The following is a 22,517-nucleotide window of genomic DNA, read 5'->3' as shown; positions in this document are numbered from 1 at the left end:
GTTCTAGACACTGGACTTTGAGGCAGGAACTACAATGTAGAGAATACTCTATAGGCCAGGTTTAATGGAAATGAAATGAAATTTTATTGCATAGAGAAAAACAAATCAAATGCATGTCAATAAAAGGTACATGGGAGGGAAAAACAAATTCATAATACATCACTAACTGAGATAGATCCAGGCATATTATACTTCACAAAGTTCATCATGAAATGGGGAAACACACGGAACATCGAGGGATAACAACTCATTGTTAAAATTACCCCTTAAATGCCCACCCCCTAAGCCTATCTAGATCAGATTGTGAGGGGCCAGAAACATGCTCACCAATCCAGTTGGAAAGTACAAAGTTTTGAAACAGGTCTGCGTTTTGGTCCTCTCAGGCGTCCTGTCTCCACGTGGTCGTTGGGCTGTAGGAGCAGCGGGCTGCTCAAGCTGATGGCTCCTTTACTTCAGCAAGATGAGCGGACCCTCATTTCGTTCACAGCTCATTTTTTTCTGTGCTCCGACACCCGATGTTGTAGGGTGTTTCGCCCTCTCTTCTTCTTCTCAACTTTCTCCTCGTTTTTGGCAGCGGCCCGGGGTTTTTGGTCGATGATCTCCCGACGAATACCCCGGAGGCCAAACGCAGACTCGAACCACCTTCTTGACTTGGGAATGGCCGAGGCGTTCCCGCTACCAATTCTCTCTCTGGCTACGAGGCTTAAGCGTGCTCATCTTCCAGAAGCACCTACAAGCTTCCTCATGAATCTCCGATGGATCCCCTGTGTCATTGGCTGTCTGGGCGCTCTGCTGTCTTTCCCCGGGACCCCCAATTATACTTCTCAATCGAGGTCCTTATCTCCCGCCATATCAAGGTTAGTCTTTGTTTAATTTTTGGCGGGCTGGTGTCACAATGGGGTAGTTATTATATTTAAACTGCTTTCGGGATGGCCGGTGATGGCCATCTCTGGTCTGGAATGACCTTGTATTGTTTTGAATGTCTTCTTGATGTCTTTAATGGGTCTTTGATGCTCCCCCTATGAATATAAAACTGTTTCCCTTTGTCTGGGTAAACATATAGATGGCCTTTATCTACAGGCCGATCTGACTGGATCTGCATCCAATCCATATGTATGGGGTTCTGTCTGGTTTCGTTTTCTCCGAAACGGCCTTCCAGAACTTACTGTGGGCTGAATCCACAAAGGCTGTCTGGGGACTGCAGGAACCATTTTAAAGTGTCCAAAAAGCTGGTCACGGGTGTTATGTTCATTAATAACTAGACATTCTTATTATGAACAGTTAGCTTTTGCTAGACATTTATTCAGTACACGTTCTCTAGGTACAGCATCTGTAGAGATTCAGCATGTGTACTTCTGTGTGCAGGCAGCCATCTTGACTACTGCCTTGTGGGTAGCCTAGTGCATCGTGGGTAGTGTAGTCTTAAACACATACAACTATATACACAGCAATACAGCTCTACGGCTCCATCTAGTGTACCACTCTAGAATGACATGTTATTGATCATTACAACGGGGTCTGGTGGCCATTTTGTATGCCCCTTTTCTGGGCTTCTTCTAAAACAGTCCTTTAAAATCAAGGCCTCTTCTGCCAATAGACCCTTATAGGACAATGTTCAATTTTGCGAATCTTACACCTTCCCCTGCCCGACGGGTCTCACTTAGGGCGACGATGTCTATGTCGAAATGTCTGAGCTTCCGGGCAACGATAGCAGTACGACGTCCCGGTCTGTCGCTGTTGGGGTTGTCCATGAGTGGGGTGGCCGTTGGACACCAGCTACCACACGGGCTTGACAGAGCAAGGTCTTGCTCCAATGGCAAGGGGATCGAAGACAATTGGAGACCAGGCTCTGCTACATTGGCCTAGCACACACACACAAACATACTCCTACTGTCCTCCTCCCTGCTTCCTGCAGGTCCTCTCTGCCTGGGTTTCATAGGCTGCAGTGTGGTCCTTCCGACCTCGCTGCCGGTCCACGCTGCGCCACTCCTGGGCCTCGACCTCGCTGCTGGGCTCGTCCTCGCTCCTGGGTCCCGACCTCGCTCCTGGGCCTCGACCTCGCTCCTGGGCCCCTCTTTGCTCTTGGGCCCCTCCTCGCCCCTGGGCGTTGTCCTCGCTCGTGGGGTCTGACCTCCCTCCTGGGCCTTGACCTCGCTCCTGGGTCCCGTCCTCGCTCCTGGGTTCTGACCTCGCTGCTCCTCCCGTCCCTACTCCTGGGCCTCTTCCTCGCTCCTGGGTCCCATCCTCGCTCCTGGGCCTTGTCCTCGCTCCTGGGCCTCAAACACCCGGTGTAGGCCTGAAGCCCCGAATAAGAGCCCACTGGCCCCGTGTTTGCCCCGATTACAGGCCCGGTCAGTGACCGCCCGGGTGAGTGGGGTCACTGGCCGCCATCTTGTGAAGCCTTGATAACCTGTGTATTACTCCAGGTCTTCACTCCCTGACTCCATCCTCCCACTCTCTCTCCCCGACTCCCGCTCTCTCTCCTCGACTCCTGCTCACTCCCGCTCTCTCTTCCCGACTCATGCTCTCTCTCTCTGACTCCCGCTCTCTCTCCCCGACTCCTGCTCTCTCTCCCCGACTCCCGCTCTCTCTCCCCGACTCCCGCTCTCTCTCCCCAATGTAGGTCAGTGAGCACAGGGGTGATGGGTGAATGGGACTTGGTGCGAGTTAGGACATGGGCAGGCGAGTTTTGGATGACCTCACGTTTACAGAGGGTAGAACGTGGGAGGCCAGCCAGGAGTGCATTGGAATAGTCAAGTCTAGAGGTAACAAAGGCATGGATGAGGGTTTCAGCAGTGGATGAGCTGAGGCAGGGGCGGAGATGGGCGATGTTACGGAGGTGGAAATAGGTGGTCTTATGGCGCGGATATGTGGTCGGAATGACATTTCCGAGTCAAATATGACACCAAGGTTGCGAATAGTGTAGTTCAGCCTTAGACAGATGCTACTGAGAGGGATAGAGTCGGTGGCTAGGGAACAGAGTTTGTTTGAATCAGTCTTCCCAATATTTAATTGGAGGAAATTTCTGCTCATCCAGTACTCATCAAGCAGTCTGACAATTTCAAGACAGTGGAGGGGTTGAGAGAAGTGGTGGCCCCACCTTCAACCATCCTGCCCAGTCAAACAGCTCTTTTCCCCCATCTCCAGTATTTTTATAACTGTGTTCAAAGAAAATAACAAAACATACAATTCTTTTTAACAGAAAATGCTGGAAAAACTCAACAGGCCAGCAAGCCAGGAGTTTTTCCAGCATTTTCTGTTGTTATTTTGGATTTCCAGCGTCTGCAGTATTTTGCTATCATACAATTCTTTTTAATGCCCCTATGATTTTTCTGCCAAGTTGCTCGCATTTTTAATTGCTGGAGAATGCATGACAATCCCGCAGGGTTGCCAACCCTGGCTGCCTGTTGTCCAGAGGTTTGCATTATAACGACTTTTACGTCAGAACCAGTAGTGACGTTTACTCGATGACGTCATGGTTTCCTCCATTCATCGGACATGCGCTGTAACCCATCGTAACTTTTGTTCCCCTCACGCATGCGCGTAAATCTTCTACATTCACCGTTTTTTTTCTCCGAGTGGGGTGGGGGCGGATATCTGAGTGAATAGAAGAAAACATATTTTTTGTTTTTCCCCCAACAAATATACCAATCTAGAAATTTATTTGATTTTGTAGAAGTGATGTTTTGAGGGGGTTTTTTTCTGCGTGGTTAAAAACAATTTTTTTTAAACGAGTGGGTTTGAACTGGAGGTGAAAGGTTAGATAAGCAAAATGGCCGCTGCGGCAGGGGTTGGCGGTTTGAGTGCGCGCGGGGAGGTGATGACGACAGAGGGCGAGCGCGAGCGCTGGCCCGGCCGCTGACAGAGCGGAGCTGCTGGCAGCCATTAACCCCGCTTCTGTCCGAGTGTCAGAGCAATGAGAAGAGGCGACTGGTGTGGAGTTTAACCGAAAGCGGAGAGCGCGGGCCCCGAGATATGAACAGGAAGAAAGGCGACAAGGGGTTCGAGAGCCCGAGGCCCTATAAATTATAAGTATCTTCCTTCTCTTGCTCGGTCTCCTTGAAAAATCTTAACTTTTCCCGCTCCATGCTCTGCAACGAAGCCAGAGGTGGTCAGGCAGCAGGACAAGAAGAGTTTATAGAGGTTTGCCCAAAGAGGCTCTTGATGAACGGAAGAGAAGGGAGTTGCAGAAACTGTGTGGGGGTATAACTGAGTGGAAGGGATATTATTCTGGCCATGGAGAGCATCCCCAGAGAGGGGTCTTTGAGGGATTTAATAATAACAGCTTGTATTTATGTAGCGCCTTTAACTACTTAAAACGTCCCAAGGCGCTTCACAGGAGCGATTATCAGACAACATTTTAAATTGAGTGACATGAGATATTGGGGAAAAGTGATGTAGATTTTAAGGAGCCTGTTAAAGGAGAGCGGTTTAGCTTTGCAGCTGAAGGCACCAATGGTGGGGTGACGGAAATCGGGGTTACATAGAAGGTCAGCATTGGAGGGACACCTGGCTGCAGAAGGTTGCAGAAGACAGACAATATAGTTTTGGATGAGCTCAAATTTACGGAGGGTGCAAATTGTGAGGCCGGCCAATACTGTGGATGCTGGAAATCTGAAATAAAGTGCTGGAAACACTCAGCAAGTCAGGCAGCATTGAGGAGAGCGAAACAGAGTCAATGTTTCGGGTGGAACCCTGCATTGAAATAGTTGTCTGGAGCAGCATTCCCTTTAATACTTTTTTGGGTGTGCGGCCCCTTTAAGGGTTTGCATGGCCCAATTCAAAATGTGCGGTTTTCCCACTTAAAAGCCAGTGCACCGGCTGCATGAGAGCTCCAGAGCGCTACACAGCTTAAAGGGAACATTGGTCTGGGGGGTAATAAAACCATGAATGAGGGTTTCAACTGCAGCAGCAACTGAGACGGGTGATATGGAGGTGGAAGTAATATTTGAGGGTGAGGATCCTGATTCTCTGGGGCATGTGAAGCTTGGTATTCCTTGGAGGGGGTGCAGCACAGAATCACCAGAATGATAGGGCTAAAAGGGATAAGTTATGAGGACAGGTTGCATAAACATGGCTTTTGTTCCCTCGAGTATAGAAGATGAGAGTGATCTAATTGAGGTGCCTTAAGATGATTAAATGACTTGATAGGGTAGATAGAGAGAAACTCTTTCCTCTGGTGAGGAAGTCCATAAAACAGGGGTGTAACAGGCCATTCTGGGGTGATGTTAGGAAGCACTTCTTAAAACAAAGGGTAGCTGAACAGGCTCAAGGGGCTGAATGGCCTACTCCTGTTCCCATGAAGTCAGTGTGTGCTGAACAAGATATTTCCAATTTAGCTGACAAAACAGTGGCACAGAATTAATTTCATTCTGCTCTGGAATGTCATAAACAATTCTAGAACACACTGCTATTTAGGGCACCCATTGGCACAAAACCTTGTAGCATAACTTGAGAATCATGTCTGTAATTGGTGACAGCCTTGGCTGAGTGGTAGCGCTCTCGTCTCTGAATCAAAAGGTTGTGTGTTCAAGTCACACTCCAGAGACATGAGCACATAATCTAGTGCTGCACTGTTGGAGGTCTGTCGTTCGGATGAGACGTTAAACTGAGGTTTCATCTGTCCTCTCGGGTGGATGTAAAAGATCCAATGGCACTATTTTGAAGAGGAGCTGGGGAGTTCTACCCGGTGTCCTGGCCAATATTTATCCCTCAACCAACATCATTAAAACAGATATTCTGATCATTATCTCATTGCTGTTTGCAAGACTTTGCTGTGCACAAATTGGCTGCCGGTGTTTCCTATGTTACAACACTTCACAAGTGACTCAAGCATTTTGAGATCATGAAAGGCACTATATAAATACAAGTTCTTTCTTTCAATCTGACTCTTGTACACTAATGCACAATTGCATAAAAACATTTTTATTAGTATATACTGAGAAATAATATTGGAAAAATATAGAATACAGTTTGAGATACTGATCATGATGTACAGTGTGGGTGGCTCCAGATAGATAGAAACCTGATGACCTCACGAACCCGTTTGAAAGCCGATGAACTCAAGCCAAGAGATGCGAGACCACCTTCAGAATGGCTGGACTCCAGGCAATTTGAATATTGGGAACGTTTAAAACTTAATTTTCACCTTTTTTTCATGTTTGGAAAGGGCCAATGGAATGTAAGATTTGAACAGCATTTGGAAACGGTGAGCGGAGCCTCGAGCTCCATTATTGCTTGGTAGAGAATGGCACATGGTTCTTCTAAGCCAGCACGGTGCACTTGGGGATGTACCATTGTACAACAGCGTACAAGCCCAGTATATGTAATGGAAGAAGTCTTGTATTTTCTTAACTCGATATTTGATGGAGAAACTTATGTGTTGGTTTAGAGCTTCCAGCAGTTAGCTAATTTTTACTATTTATATTTGTTAAATAGTATAATGCTTTGAAGTTAATGTTAAGTTAGAGGGCAGATATCCTGCATGTTATATTGGGCATTCTGTTAACCATGTACACAAACGCTTGGGGAATGTTGGTATCCTGCTAGTTTTTCACAAAATATACGAACAATGAATGAAGTCCAGTGGGTATTGTGGAATTAAATTAAAGCATATTTTCTTTGGAGTTACATAAACTCCCTGCTCTGTGGATCACTTGCAGATTCACATCAGTCTGCTGTTCTCACTTTTCTTTCCCCCATGTGCTTGTATGACAGTTTAAAAAAAATCCTATATTTTAAAAATAATAATTACAATGCGGATTGAGTGCCATTTTATTTTGTGAGCTGCTTTGCATCTTTCCATAAGGGACTGGGTGCCATCTTCAATATCTCCTTAGTTGGTAATTTGGTTAAGTTGCGCCGCTCTTTGCAAAAAAAAAAAAAAACTGAGCTCGCAGTCAACCTCGCCATGAATGTCAAGAAATTTCTGCATTTACACTAAAAACAAATGAAACTCACCATAGAAAGCTAGGGCTGCTATTTAAAAGCGTAAGGACTGTGTTAATGGGGTAATTTGTTTCCAATGGCCTTCTATGCAATTAGCAATTAGTTAGCAATTAAATGATCATTGTTCTGCACATGCCACATAAAACACACAACCAGAATGCAAGTTAAACTGATTTGTTAAATTATATTGTGGTGGATTCTGTCTGGGAGTAAAGTCGATGCTAAATTCCATTTCAGCTTGTCTGGATTTAGAGTTAACCCTCTTTTTCCGCCCCCCCCCTCAAAGTATGTGGGTCCACGAATTTGTAAGTAACCAACAACACCATGCTCATTCCACAAATAACACGTGAATTTAAAAAACAATTTAAACCTGCAATAACAACAGAAAATGCTGGAAAAACTCAGCAGGCCAGGCAACATCCGTGGAGAGAGAAATAGAGTCAATGTTTCAGGTCGAAACCCTTCATCAGGACTGAAAAAACACAGGAAACAGATTAAAAGGCCAGTGTGGGGGCTAGGAAATGGGGATGAGAGAACAAAAGAGAAGTGAAGAGACATTAAGAGGTATTCAAAACGAGATGAGATGGTGATAGGACTAGTGGAGAGACAAAAGACGGCTCTAGATTAGGTGTGAAATGCGCTGGCAGAATGAGACAGCTGCCATGTGGGAGAGAAAAAAAGGGAGAAGGGCACAAAACAAAGGTGTGGATAAAAAAATATATAAAAATGTAATAGGGGCCGAGGTTATGATCTGAAATTGTTGAACTCGATATGGAGTCCGGAAGGCTGTAAAGTGCCTAATCGGAAGATGAGGTGCTATTCCTCGAGCTTACGCTGGGTTTCCGTGGAGCAAGGCAAGAGCCCGAGTACGGTGAGGTCAGAGTGGGAATGGGGCGGTGAATTAAAATGACAGGCGACCGGAAGCTCGGGGTCACCCTTACGGACTGAACGGAGGTGTTCCGCAAAGCGGTCACCCAATCTGCGTTTGGTCTCCCCAATGTAGAGGAGACCGCATCGTGAGCAGTGAATACAGTATACTAGATTGCAAGAAGTACAGGTAAATCGATGTTTCATCTGGAATGGGTGTTTGGGGCCCTGGACAGTGGGAAAGGGGGAGGTATAAGGGCAGGTGTTGCATCTCCTGCGCTTGCACGGGAAGGGGTGCTGGGGGTGATAGAGAAGTGGACTAGGGTGTCTCGGAGGGAGCGGTCCCTACGGAATGCTGAAAGGAGAGGGGAGGGGAAGATGCGTTTGGTGGTGGGATCACATTGGAGGTGGTGGAAATGGCGGAGGATGATCCGTTGAATGTGGAGGCTGGTGGGGTGAAAGGTGAGGACAGGGGAACCCTATCGTGGTTCTGGGAGGGAGGGGCAGGGGTGAGGGCACAAGTGCGGGAGATGGAACGGATCAACCACGGTAGAGGGGAATCCTCGGTTGAGGAGAAAGGAAGACATGTTGGAAGTACTGGTATGGAAGGTGGCATCGTTAGAACAGATGCGGCGGAGACGGAGAAACTGGGAGAATGGAATCGAGTCCTTACAGGAGGCGGGGTAGGAGGAAGTGTAGTCCAGGTAGCTGTGGGAGTCAGTGGGCTTGTAGTGAACGTTGGTCAATAACCTATCCCCAGAGATGGAGACGGAGAAGTCGAGGAAGGGAAGAGTCGGAGATGGACCATGTGAAGGTGAGGGAAGGGTGGAAATTGGAGGCAAAGTGAATGAAATTGTCTAATTCAGGGCGAGAGCAGGAAACGGCACCGATTCAGTCATCAGTGTACCAGGAAAAGAGGTGAGGGAGGGGACCCGAGTAGGACTGGAACAAAGAGTGTTCCACATATCCCACGATATCCTGGCCCCAACCGCCTCCTTTTCACCATGGACGTCCAATCCCTCTACACCTCCATCCCCCACCAGGATGGCCTGAGGGTGCTCCGCTTCTTCCTTGAACAGAGGCCCAACCAGTCCCCATCCACCACCACCCTCCTCCGCCTGGCTCAACCTGTTCTCACATTGAACAACTTCTCCTTTAACTCCACTCATTTCCTCCAAATTAAAGGTGTTGCTGTGGGTACCCGCATGGGTCCTAACTATGCCTGGCTTTTCGTGGGATATGTGGAACATTCTTTGTTCTAGTCCTACTCGGGTTCAAATCCTTAATATGATGGCAAAATACTGCGGATGCTGGAAATCCGAAATAACAGCAGAAAAAGCTGGAAAAACTCAGCAGGCCAGGGCAGCATCCGTGGAGAGAGAAACAGAGTTAACGTTTCAGGTCGATGACCTTTCATCAGAACTGGAAAAAAGCAGGAAATGGAAAGCAGGTTTAGGGGCTGGGAAAAGGGGGCGGGGATGAAAGAACAAAAGGGAAGATCAGTGATAGGATAGAAAGCAGGAGAGATTAAGAGACATTGAGAGACATTAAGAGATATTCAAGGCGAGAGGAGGTGGTAATGGGACAGGTTAAGGAACAAAGGATGGCTCTGGATGGGGCGTGAATTGCGCTGGCAGAATGAGGGAAGGAAAAAAAAGGGGCCAAACAAAAATTGTGGATAAAAAAAAAAGAAATAGGGGCCGAGGTTATGATCTGAAATTGTTGAACTCTCTTGAGTCCAGAGGGCTGTAGAGTGCCTAATCGAAAGATGAGGTGCTATTGCTCGAGCTTACGCTGAGCTTCTGTGGAACAGTGCAAGAGGCCGAGGACAGTGAGGTCCGAGTGGGAATGGAGCGGAGAATTAAAGTGACAGGCCACCGGGAGCTCGGGGTCCCCCTTACGGACTGAATGGAGGTGTTCCGCAAGCGGCCAACCAGTCTGCGTTTGGTCTCCCCAATGTAGAGGAGACCACATCGTGAGCAGCAAATACAGTATACTAAATTGCAAGAAGTACAAGTAAATCGCTGTTTCACCTGGAAGAGGTGTTTGGGGCCCTGGGAAGGGGGGAGGTATAAGGGCATATGTTGCATCTCCTGCACTTGCACGGGAAGGTGCCGGGCGAAGGGGAAGGGGTGCTGGGGGTGGTTGAGGAGTGGACTAGGGTGTTGCAGAGGGAGCGGTCCCTACGGAATGCTGAAAGGGGAGGTGAGGGGAAGATGCGTTTGGTGGTGGGATCACGCTGGAGGTGGCGGAAATGGCGGAGGATGATCCGTTGAATGTGGAGGCTGGTGGGGTGAAAGATGAGGACAAGGGGAACTCTATCGTGGTTCCGGGAGGGTGGGGCAGGGGTGAGGGCAGAAGTGCGGGAGATAGAACGGACCGTGTCAACCAAAGTAGAGGGGAATCCTTGGTTGAGGAAAAAGGAAGCCATGTCGGAAGCACTGGTATGGAAGGTGGCATCGTCGGGGCGGAGACGGAGAAACTGGGAGAATGGAATAGAGTCCTTACAGGAGGCGGGGTGGGAGGAAGTCTTGTCCAGGTAGCTCTGGCAGTCAGTGGGCTTGTAGTGAATGTTGGTCAATAACCTATCCCCAGAGATGGAGACAGAGAAGTCGAGGAAGGGAATTCAAATCCTTAAATTTAATTGGTTAAGAAGATAGACTAGTGGTCCCGTTATTCAGCAAGGTCCCAGATGCCCTGTTATCCACTCGCATTTCAAGCAATTTGCGGTGCAAAATTAATTGGAGCTTAAGGCTGAGGAAAAAAATCCAACTCACGCTCACCGTGAGATGCCAGAAAAATCTGGGCTATTCTGCTCCTTGTATTTATGTGGGGGAGGAGTGAAGGGTCGAAACTGGGATTGATTGACAAGGAAGAAAGTAACCCTGGTTGTTGCAGTTGACAATAGCGCACCTTTGGAAATATTTTCTGATAATTATTGTGCACATATGTGGTATAAAAATAACTTAAATTTCCATTCTAATATTAACATCCAGTCAACGTTGATTAATTCCATGGTATCAATAAATATATAATTAGCAAATGCTTGCAGACTAATTTGTCCATTACTCTGCTGCTTTTGGAAAGAACAATTGGTTAAATATATTTAGATTCTTGGAATTTTCTGAAACAGTATACAGATTTAGATTGTGCTATTTAACCAGTAGGTATATCTTTTCGCCCAACAGCCAAATCTCTGAAAAAAATTACACCGTTTGATAATGGCATGAATGACATCTGTCTTATTTAGGGCAGGGTCTGAACTAAATGCTCAAATTTGTATTCAGTACTGTTATTACACTCCTCAAACTGATTGTTTAAATGAATTAAAATTGATTAATTGGCATGAGCTTACTCTACACTGAGCTGTCATTTTACTTTTGATTTATGTCTTTATACAACTCACCAGGTGGTCTGCATAAATAATATAAACTTTCAGAGGAAGTCTGTTATAGTAAGTAACTACAATTTTTTTTTCAATTTTTGTACTAAATAAAGAAATAATTTCAGACTTACTAAACAGGACTCTTGTATATTTTATGTTTGCAGGGGTATGTGGAGTTGACCATATTCCCGTCACTTGCTAACCTCAATAGAATAAAACTGAATAGCAAGCAATGCCGGATTTACAGAGTAAGAGTAAATGATTTGGAAGCTGCTTTCATTTACAATGATCCGACCTTGGAGGTCTGCCACCATGAATCAAAGCAGTAAGTATGACATTGCAATAGCTCTTTAAGTGCTGAAACTAAGAATGGTGGAAAGCAAGATTGCGCCTGAAAGAACAGAGAAAGCTCAAATTTTTCGTGTATAATGAGCCAAAGTGACCCTGGCTGGGAGCTCATTAGAATTAGACCACAAATTCTTTGCAACTTTGAATGTTAACAATATTGAATTTCCTGTAGAAAAAATTAAACCTAGAAATGTTAAATATCGCAATTCCAGAACACTAATAAGCTGTAGGACTATAAAATATCAATTCACTAGGTGTTTACTGAATATAAAATGCATTCTGCTTGTATTTCTTTACGTGAAGATGATTTGTATTGGGGTATGGTTGCTAGGAGCTGGCTTTTCTTCATGTGTGAATCTCGATAGCAACTTGTTGGCAGGCTATTTTGCCATGGGTTGGTCGGGGGGGGGGGGGTGGCGGGGGTCGGGGGGAGAAAAGAATATCGGACGGGCCGCGGTTCGGGTCAGGTCGGGAGAAAAGAATATCGGACGGGCCGCGGTTCGGTTCGGGTCGGGGGGGAGAAAAGAATATCGGACGGGCCGCTGTATTGTTGGGTACACTCTCCCGGTACCTCCTTCACACTGCCCGGCTCGGCCTGCAATCTCCTACCCAGGAGAGAACTCTGACCCTCTGCCTTGCTCAGCTTAAGTCGTGCGCACGACTTACGCTGAATAAAAAAACTTTCGGTTTTTAGAGGTTTTCAGTTTTCGGAAGTTCGGATAAAGGATAGTCTACCTGTACTACCAAACCACTCTTGATGATGGACATTGAAATCCCCCACCCAGAGTACATTGTGTGCCCTTGCTACTCTCTGCTTCTTCCAAGTGGTGTTCAACATGGAGGAGTACTGATTCATTAGCTGAGGGAGGGCAGTAGGTGGTAATCAGCAGGAGGTTTGCTTGACCTGAAGCCATGAGACTTCATGGGGTCTGGAGTCAATGTTGAGGACTCCCAGGGCCACTCCTTCCTGACTGTATACCACTGTGCCACCACCCCTGCTGGGTCTGTCCTGCCGGTGGGACAGGACATACCCAGGGATGGTGTTGGAGGAGTTGTGGACATTGGCAGAAAGGAATGATTCTGTGAGTATCACTCTGTGAGCCTGTTGCTTTTATACAGCTTCTTCATAATTTCCACATTTTTGTACTCTATACCTCTATTCATGAATCCCAGGATCCCGTAAGCCTTTTTAACTGCTTTCTCAACCTGCCCTGCCACCTTCCAACGATTTGTGCACACATACCCCCCAGGTCTCTTTGTTCGTGTACCCCTTTCAGGATTGTACCATTTAGTTTCTATGTCCTTTCCTCATTCTTTCTACCAAATTGTATCATTTCACACTTTTCTGCGTTAAATTACATCTGCTATGTGTCCGCCCATTTCACCAGCCTGTCTGTCTTCTTGAAGTCTATCACTATGCTCCTCACTGTTCACTGTACTTCCAAGGTTTGTGTCCTCTGCAAATTTTGAAATTATGCCCTGTACTCTCAAGTCGAAGTCATTAATATATATCAAGAAAAGCAGTGGTCCTACTACCGACCCCGAGGGAACACCACTGTATACCTTCCTCCAGTCCGAAAAATAACCGTTCACCACTACTCTCTGTTTCCTATCATTTAGCCAATTCCGTATCCATGCTGCCACTGTCCCTTTTATTCCATGGGCTTTGCTGGCAAACCTATCATGTGGCACTTTGTCGAATGCCTTTTGGACATCCACGTGCACTACGTCAACTGCATTACCCTCATCAACCCTCTGTTGTCTCATCAAAGAACTCAATCAAGTTAGTTGAACACAATTTGACTTTAATCTGTGCTGGCTTTCCTTAATTAATCCATACTTGTCCAAGTGACTTAATTTTGTCCCTGATTACTGTTTCTAAAAGCTTCCCCACTACCGAGGTCAAACTGACTGGCCTGTAGTTACTGGGTTTATCTTTACACCCTTTTATGAACAATGGTGTAACATTTGCAATTCTCCAGTCCTCTGGCACCACCCCAGTATCTAAGGAGGATTGGAATATTATGGCCAGTACCTCCGCGATTTCCTCCCTCAATTCCCTCAGCATCCTAGGATGCATCCCATCTGCTCCTGATGACTTATTTACTTTAAGTACAGCCAACCTTTCTAATACCTCTATCAATTTTTATCGTATCAAGTATCTCCATTACCTCCTCCTTTTACTATGTCTATGGCAGCATCCTCTTCTTTGGTGAAGATAGATGCAAAGTACTCGTTTAGTACGATAGCAAAATACTGCGGATGCTGGAAACCCGAAATAACAGAAAATGCTGGAGAAACTCAGCAGGCCAGGCAACATCCGTGGAGAGAGAAATAGAGTCGACGTTTCGGGTCGAAACCCTTCAGGACTGAAAAAACACAGGAAATGAAACAGCCATACCCTCTGCCTCCATGCATGGGCCTCCTTTTTGGTCCCTAATCGGCCGCACCCCTCCTCTTGCTACCCTTCAAAGATCCATTCTCATCCCACTGAAATTGGCCTCCCCCCAGTTAAACATTTTTACTCTAGCTTGCTCCCTGGACTTTTCCATAGCTAATCTAAACCTTATGATACTATGATCACTGTTCCCTAAATGTTCACCTACTGACACTTGCTTCACTTGACCTACCTCATTCCCCAGAACCAGATCCAGCAATGCCTCCTCCCTCATCGAGCCAGAAACATACTGATCAAGAAAGTTCTCCTGAACACACTTCAGAAATTCATCCCCTTCTCTGCCCTTTACACTATTACGATCCCAGTCTATATTAGGATAGTTGAAGTCTCCCATTATTACTACTCTATAGTTCTTGCACCTATCTGTAATTTCTCTGCAAATTTACTCCTCCATATCTTTCCCACTATTTGGTGGTCTATAGAATGCACCTAGTAGTGTAATGGTACCTCTATTATTTCTTAACTCTAGCCATATAGATTCTGCCCTTGACCCCTCCAGGACATCCTCCCACTCTAGCTCCTCCAGGACATTCTCCCTCTCCAGCATTCTCCTTAACCAATACTGCCACACCACTTCCTATCTTTCCTGAACACTTTATAACCTGGAATATTTAATACCCAATCTTGCCTTTTCTTGAGCCAGGTCTCGGTTATTGCCACATCATATTCCCATGTGGCTATTTGTGCCTGCAGCTCACTTACCTTGATAGATTGGGGAGGTTCATTAAAAGGCATGATGGTGGATAGGCAAAGGGTAACATTTAAGGAACGAATGCATGAATTGCAGCAGTTATACATTCCTTTCTGGCGCAAAAACACAAAAGGAAAAGCGGCCCAACCATGGCTAACAAAAGAAATTAAGGATAGTATTAGATCCAAAGAGGAGTCATATAAAGTTGCCAGAAAAAGTAGCAAGCCTGAGGATTGGGAGCAGTTTAGAGTTTAGCAAAAAAGGACCAAGAGATTGATTGAGGGGAAAAATAGAGTATGAGAGTAAACTTTCAAGCAACATAAAATCAAATTGTAAAAGCTTCTACAAGTATGTAAAAAGAAAAAGATTAGTGAAGACAAATGTAGGTCCCTTACAGTCAGAAACGGGAGAATTTATAATGGGGAACAAGGAAATGGCTAAGCAATTAAACAGATACTTTGGTTCTGTCTTCACGGAAGAGGACACAAGTAACTTCCCAGAAATGCTGGGGAACCAAGGGTCTAGTGAGAAGGAGGAATTAAAGGAAATTAGTATTAGTAAAAAAATATAGTGCTGGAGAAATTAATGGGACTGTAAGCTGATAAACCCCCAGGGCCTGATGATCTGCATCCCAGAGTACTAAAAGAGGTAACCATGGAAATAGTGGATGTATTGGTTGGCATCTTGCAAAATTCTATAGATTATGGAACAGTTCCTGCAGATTGGAGGGTGGCAAATGTAACCCCACTATTTAAAAAAAGGAGGGAGAGAGAAAACGGGGAACTACAGACCGGTTAGCCTAACATCAGTAGTAGGGAAAATGCTACAGTCTATTATAAAGGATGTGATAACAGGACACTTGGAAAATATCAACGGGATTAGACAAAGTCAACATGGATTTATGAAAGGGGAATAGTGTTTGACAAACCTATTGGAGTTTTTTGAGGATGTAACTGGTAGAATAGATAAGGGAGAACCAGTGGATGTGGTGTATTTGGATTTTCAGAAGGTCTTTGATAAAGTCCCATATAAGAGGTTAGTGTGCAAAATTAAAGCACATGGGATTGGGGGTAATATACTGGCATGGATTGAAAATTGGTTAACAGACAGGAAACAGAGTAGGAATAAATAGGTATTTTTCGGGGTGGTAGGGGGTGACTAGTGGGGTACCGCAGGGATCAGTGCTTGGGGTCCAGCTATACACAATATATATCAATGATTTGGATGAGGGAACCAAATGTAATATTTCCAAGTTTGCTGACGACACGAAATTAGGTGTGGTTGTGAGGGGGATGCAAAGAGGCTTCAAGGCCATTTAGACAAGTTGAGTGAGTGGGCAAATACATGGCAGATGCAGTATAACGTGGATAAATGTGAAGTTATCCACTTTGGTAGGAAAAACAGAAATGCAGAGTATTATTTAAGTACCTGTAGTGATAGATTGGGAAATGTTGATGTACAAAGGGACCTGGGTGTCCTTGTACATCAGTCACTGAAAGCAAACATGCAGGTGCAGCAAGCAGTTAGGAAGGCAAATGGTATGTTGGCCTTCATTGCAAGAGGATTTGAATACAGGAGCAAGAATGTCTTACTACAGTTATATAGGGCCTTGGTGAGATTACACCTGGAGTACTGTGTGCAGTTTTGGTTTCCTTACCTAAGAAAGGATATACTTGCCATAGAGGGAGTGCAGTGAAGGTTCACCAGACTGATTCCTGGGATGGCAGGACTGTCGTATGAGGAGAGATTAGGTCGACTAGGCCTGTATTCACTAGAGTTTAGAAGAATGAGAGGGGATCTCATTGAAACGTATAAAATTCTGACAGGGCTAGGCAGACTGGATGCAGGGAGGATGTTTCCCCTGGCTGGGAGGGTCTAGATCGAGGGGTCACAATCTCAGGATATGAAGTAGGACATTTAGGACTGAGATGAGGAGAAATTTCTTCACTCGGAGGGTGGTGAACCTGTGGAATTCTCTACCACAGAAGGCTGTGGAGGCCAAGTCACTGAATATATTTAAGAAGGAAATACAGTAAACTCTCATTTAAATGGCACCTAATCAACCGGAATTCTTTAATAAGCGGCAAAATAGATAGCCGGTAATCTTGCCGAATCCATCCATTTTTTGTTTTTCCGCGTTTCCCGCGGTGGCCGAGTTAGTCACTGGTTTTTATTTTTTTTGTGTTAAAAATTGCCTACTTCTCTGTTATCCAGAATTTTTAATCAACCGGCACCATCCCGGTCCCATCGGTGCCGGATACTAAAGAGTTTACTGTAGATAAATTTCTAGACACAAAAGGCATCAAGTGGTATGGGGAGAGAGTGGGAATATGGTATTGAGATAGAGGATCAGCCATGATCATATTGAATGGTGGAGCATGCTCGAAGGGCCGAATGGTCTACTCCTGCTCTATTTTTCTATGTTTCTACTACGCTTCGTGCAGTTGAGCCATAATCTAATAGAATGGCGGAACAGGCTTGAGGTGCTGAATTGGCCAACTCCTGTTCCTATGCCAAGGACTGATTTAAATACAAAATGTGGACCTGACCAAATAACTCATAAGTGACAACTATGAATGAGTTATAATGCTGTTCCTGTCCCCGATGTATTTTTTTATGCTGTAAATAAATAGGAATAAATACGGACCATGCATTTCACCTCCAAAAATCAACAGAACATGATTACTGCAGGTAAAAATGATGCATCACCCAGTGAAGTCATCCAGAAGCAGTGAGAAAATTATTATTGGGACTGTAGCCTTTGCCTTTTATTGGTCTTTGAGCAGAATGACATATTAGTAGGCAGGGTTGCTAGGGTAGAGAGGCGAAAAGAGCAGCAGTCGTATCAATGAGCAAGAGAAGAAACATAAACTTTTATTTCTACAGTGAAATGCCTCAGGATTGACTCTTGTCTTAAAGCAGTGGACTAACGGACACCAAATAGGAATGTGAGAGCATAGTCAAAAAGTTATTTGATTGGCTGAAATAAGGAATTATCTGTTAAATTACTAATTACTATTGTTCTATGGCTGTGATACAGACTGAAGTATGACCCCTCTGAAAGACATGCAATGATGGACATGCACTAGATGCAAAACTTTTAATTATACAGATAAATAAAATATATCCATACCCATGTAATTTGAAGTCTCAGTATAAAGAATAAAATAATTATTTCCTGCAGTTTCCTGATTTTGAGTTCAAATGATTGCTTCTCAGATTATGAAAGTGATCCTGATTATGTAATATAATAATAGCCTTGGCTTGCATTGGCTATTATAACACATCTGGTTACTTTTGCAATCTTTGCTCCCAATACAGCTATTGTTCTCAACTGGAGACTGTATTTGTATAACTTTTTTGTGTGATGAAACAATTTTGCTGAACAATTTGGACACAAACCTATGATACTTAATTTATTTTTGAATTTGGAGTGTGTACATAGATTATTGTATGCATAATTTCCATTCCTCTTGCATTGCTTTGCCTGATTAACTGACAGCATTGTAGCCTTATGAAATATATCCATTTCTTTCCTCCCTTGTACTCTAGGCGCAATCTTAATTATTTTTCCAACGCCTACGCAGCAGCAGTCAGTGCAGTTGACCCAGACACAGGAAATGGAGAGCTGTGTATCAAGGTTCCATCTGAACTATGGAAACATATTGATGGTAAGTATAAATGGTCACTGCAGGGTATAAACTTTTAGGGTACAACAGCCTAATGTTTGTGGTACTGGATTAGTAACTCTGAAATTGAGTTCAAATCCCACCATGGGAAAGTTATGAAATTTAATTCAATAAACCTAGTAATTTGTGGGCTGACACCAAATAAAATTACCCTAAAAGCTGCTAAATTGTTATAAAAACCCAACTCTTCAGATAATCTGTTTTAAGTGCTGTTAATTGAGTAATAATTATTGGCCAGAACACCGGGATAACTCTTCACTATGGACGTCCAATCCCTCTACACCTCCATCCCCCACCAGGACGGCCTTCGGGCGCTCCGTTTCTTCCTTGAACAGAGGCCCACCAGTCCCCATCCACCACCACCCTCCTCCGCCTGGCTGAACTTGTTCTCACATTGAACAACTTCTCCTTTGACTCCACTCACTTCCTTCAAATTAAAGGTGTTGCTATGGGAACCCGCATGGGCCCTAGCTATGCCTGCCTGTTCATGGGATATGTGGAACATTCTTTGTTCCAGTCCTACTCGGGTCCCCTCCCTCACCTCTTTTTCCGGTACATCGATGACTGTATTGGTGCCGTTTCCTGTTCTCGCCCTGAACTAGATAAGTTCATTCACTTTACTTCCAATTTCCACCCTTCCCTCACCTTCACATGGTCCATTCCGACTCTTCCCTTCCCTTCCTTGACTTCTCTGTCTCCATTTCTGGCGATCGGCTTTCGACAAACATCCACTACAAGCCCACCGACTCCCACAGCTACCTGGACTACACTTCCTCCCACCCCGCTTCCTGTAAGGACTCTATTCCATTCTCCCAGTTTCTCCGTCTCCGCCGCGTCTGCTCTGATGATGCCACCTTCCATACCAGTGCTTCTGACATGTCTTCCTTTTTCCTCAACCGAGGATTCCCCTCTACTGTGGTTGACACGGCCCTTGACCGTGTCCGTTCTATTTCCCGCACTTCTGCTCTCACCCCTTCCCTCCCCTCCCTAGAACCACGATAGGGTTCCCCTTGTCCTCACCTTTCACCCCACCAGACTCCTCATTCAACAGATCATCCTCCGCCATTTCCGCCACCTCCAACGTGCTCCCACCACCAAACACATCTTCCCCTCACCTCCCCTTTCAGCATTCCGAAGGGACCGCTCCCTCCGCGACACCCTGGTCCACTCCTCAATCACCCCCAACAGCCCTTCTCCTTCACCTGGCACCTTCCCGTGCAAGCGCAGGAGATGCAACACATGCCCTTCCCACTGTCCGGGGCCCCAAACACCCCTTCCAGGTGAAACAGCGATTTACTTGCACTTCTTGCAATTTAATATACTGTATTCACTGCTTACGATGCGGTCTCCTCTACATTGGGGAGACCAAACGCAGATTGGGCGACCGCTTTGCGGAACACCTCCGTTCAGTCCGTAAGGGTAACCCTAAGCTTCCGGTTGCCTGTCACTTTAATTCTCCACTTCACTCCCACTCTGATCTCTCTGTCCTCGGTCTATTACATTGTTCTAATGAAGCTCAACGTAAGCTCGAGGAACAGCACCTCATCTTTCGATTGGGCACTTTACAGCCTGCCGGACTCAACATGGAGTTCAACAATTTCAGATAATAATCCCTGCCCCCATTTTTCATGCAGTATGATTTTGCCATTCCCATTTGCAACATTTTCACAGCATGTTCTTTCAATTCCTTCCTCCCCTCCTAAACCCCTCCCCCCCCCCTGTCTCTGCACCTGCTTAAAATATGTTACATTTCCAGCTTTTTCCAGTTCTGATGAAGGGTCCCAGACCTGAAACGTTAACTCTGTTTCTCTCTCCACGGATGCTGCCTGGCCTGCTGAGTATTTCCAGCATTTTCTCTTGTTATTACCGGGATAACTCCCCTGCTCTTCTTTGAAATAGCGCCATGGGATCTTTTACGTCCACCTGAGAGCGCAGGCGGGGCCTCGGTTTAACGCCTCAACCGAAAGACGGCACCTCCAACAGTGCAGCACTCCCTCAGTAATGCACTAGTGTCAGCCTAGATTTTTGTGCTCCAGTCTCTGGAGTGGGGCTTGAACCCACAACCTTCTGACTTGGAGGCGAGCTGAGCCACGGTTGACAACAGCCTTGATAATACATTTTGTATTATATGACAGAACATGTCTGATTCAAAGTGAGCAATTCCACTGGAAAGCTGCTTGTATAATAAAAAGGTACATCTAATATGCATTTCCTCCATCACATTTTTCCATCTCTCATCCATTAGATCTCCAATTTGCTGCCTCACATTTCCCTGTTACAGCTCAGGCGTCAAGCTCAAAACTCTGTGTCGGACTTAAAAAAAAAAATATATAGAAACAAATGCAGCCATTTGGAATGTTCAGAAATTTTCTGAGGACAGAAAGAATGTCAGTCTTCAGCTTCTTAATTGACCTCGTCAAATATACGTCAAACAAAAATAGACACAGCCAGGCTTCTGACATGCAGCCTGAATAGCATTTTAACTTTGAATTTACCCCATGTTTACTTAACAGCAATTAAAATTTTCTGTCCTTAAAGGGGCACAATTTCACTAGAAACAGACTAATATCTTATGCATTATATATGGTATAATAATGCTCCTGTCATTATAAAACATCATTTTCATCTAACTTACTATGAGCAGTGCCGCAGGAAATTTATTAATATATTCAAAGTGGCATGTTTCTTATGCATTTCCATGCATCACATTTTGCAATGCAAATTTCTGTGTCACACTTTAAAAAAAAAAGTATTAAAAAAACAAAGGCACAGTCCCACAGCAATTGAAAGCATCTTAATTGTCATGGGCGCTAGAGTGTCTTGTTAGCCCTGATTGTCCTTGCCAATCAATCTTAAAGAAAAGAAAGCCAGAGTTTTGACTTGGTAAGTATGCTAAAAGAGAAAGAAAGCTAGCAATTTCTTGCTGGTTTTCTTTGACTAGATTGTCTGACTTCTTCAAAGAAAGGACTCAGGCAGCTGTCAATCCAGAGAAACTTCCAAATAGTAATTTGCTTCTGATTGATCTCGGGTGTTGACTATTTAGATCACTTTCCTACATGTAGTGTCTGAGCTGTGGCGTAAAAGTGACAGGTCAGATTAGCAGGTCAGTATCACAAGAGTGCACTATACTTCAATCGCACAGATCAGTTAGTGCATTATGTAAAAGTTTTTGGTAATTATAATAGAATTTTACAATATGCAATACCGTAGAAATGTGCTGTCATTTTTCTGGTTACCATTATTAGAGATGAAAGTCTTGAAGGTATATATAGAATTTTCCTTGGACCAGCCAAAAGGAGGACTTCATTTTGTCGTGCCTAATATAGAAGGCAGCATGGCTGAGCGAGGTGCACATGTCTTCTCCTTTGGGTATGAAAACTCTACAAGGTGAGTAGCTAAATTATTTAGAGTAAATTCTTTTAATGCTTTTATACAAACACACATTTTAAGCTTGTGTAATTATTACTAGAATCATAGAATGATACAGCACAGAAGGAGGCCATTTGGCCCATCGTGCCTGTGGTGGCTCTTGGAAAGAGCTATCCAATTAGTCCATAACCCTGCAAATTTTCTCTTGCAAGTATTTATCCAATTCCCTTTTGAAAGTTATTATTGAATCTGCTTCCACCACCCTTTCTGTCAGTGCATTCTAGATCATCATCATTTGTGTAAAAAGAAATTCTCATCTCGCCACTAGTTCTTCTCCCAATTACCTTAAATCTGTGTCCTCTGGTTACTGACCCTTCTATCCTTGGAAATAGATCTCCTTAGTAACTCTTATCAAAACTTCATGATTTTGAACACCTCTATTAAATCTCCCTTCAGCCTTCTCTGCATTAAAATGTACATTACATAGAATTACATAGGATATACAGCACAGAAACAGGCCATTTGGCCCAGCCAGTCCATGCTGGCACTTAAGCTTCACTCGAGCTGCCTCCTGTCTTCCTCATCTGCATAACCCTCGATTCACTTCTCCCTCATATGCTTATCTAGCCTCCCCTTAAATGCATCTATACCATTCACCTCAACCACGCCCTATGGTGGCGAGTTCCACATTCTCACCACTCGAGATAAAGAAGTTTCTTCTGAATTCCCTATTTGATTTCTTAGTGACTATCACATTGATGG

General features: G+C 44.8%; 1 protein-coding gene across 4 annotated transcripts in view; it reads left to right on the top strand.

Annotated features, from left to right (window-relative positions):
* The first annotated feature begins 3,781 nt into the window (after window positions 1-3,781).
* Window positions 3,782-22,517, top strand: part of taf2 (TAF2 RNA polymerase II, TATA box binding protein (TBP)-associated factor) — a 170,745-nt gene continuing 152,009 nt past the window's right edge. For 2 of the 4 annotated variants that reach the window (XM_085993331.1, XM_085993333.1), the window contains exons 1-5: window positions 3,782-4,029; window positions 11,216-11,269; window positions 11,365-11,525; window positions 18,250-18,368; window positions 21,632-21,773. In XM_085993331.1, coding sequence (XP_085849457.1) covers window positions 3,976-4,029; window positions 11,216-11,269; window positions 11,365-11,525; window positions 18,250-18,368; window positions 21,632-21,773 — 530 coding nt within the window. In that variant the 5' untranslated portion in view covers window positions 3,782-3,975. The remainder of the gene's footprint in view (window positions 4,030-11,215; window positions 11,270-11,364; window positions 11,526-18,249; window positions 18,369-21,631; window positions 21,774-22,517) is intronic. The other 2 variants (XM_085993332.1, XM_085993334.1) reach the window with 1 other exon arrangement.

The sequence above is a fragment of the Somniosus microcephalus genome, chromosome 7 (assembly GCF_052327205.1).
Source record: "Somniosus microcephalus isolate GS21.2 chromosome 7, FLI_Smic_1.0, whole genome shotgun sequence".
NCBI lineage: Eukaryota > Metazoa > Chordata > Chondrichthyes > Squaliformes > Somniosidae > Somniosus > Somniosus microcephalus.
The sequence above is the reverse complement of the archived record's forward strand: the minus strand, read 5'-3'. Positions and strand labels throughout refer to the sequence as shown.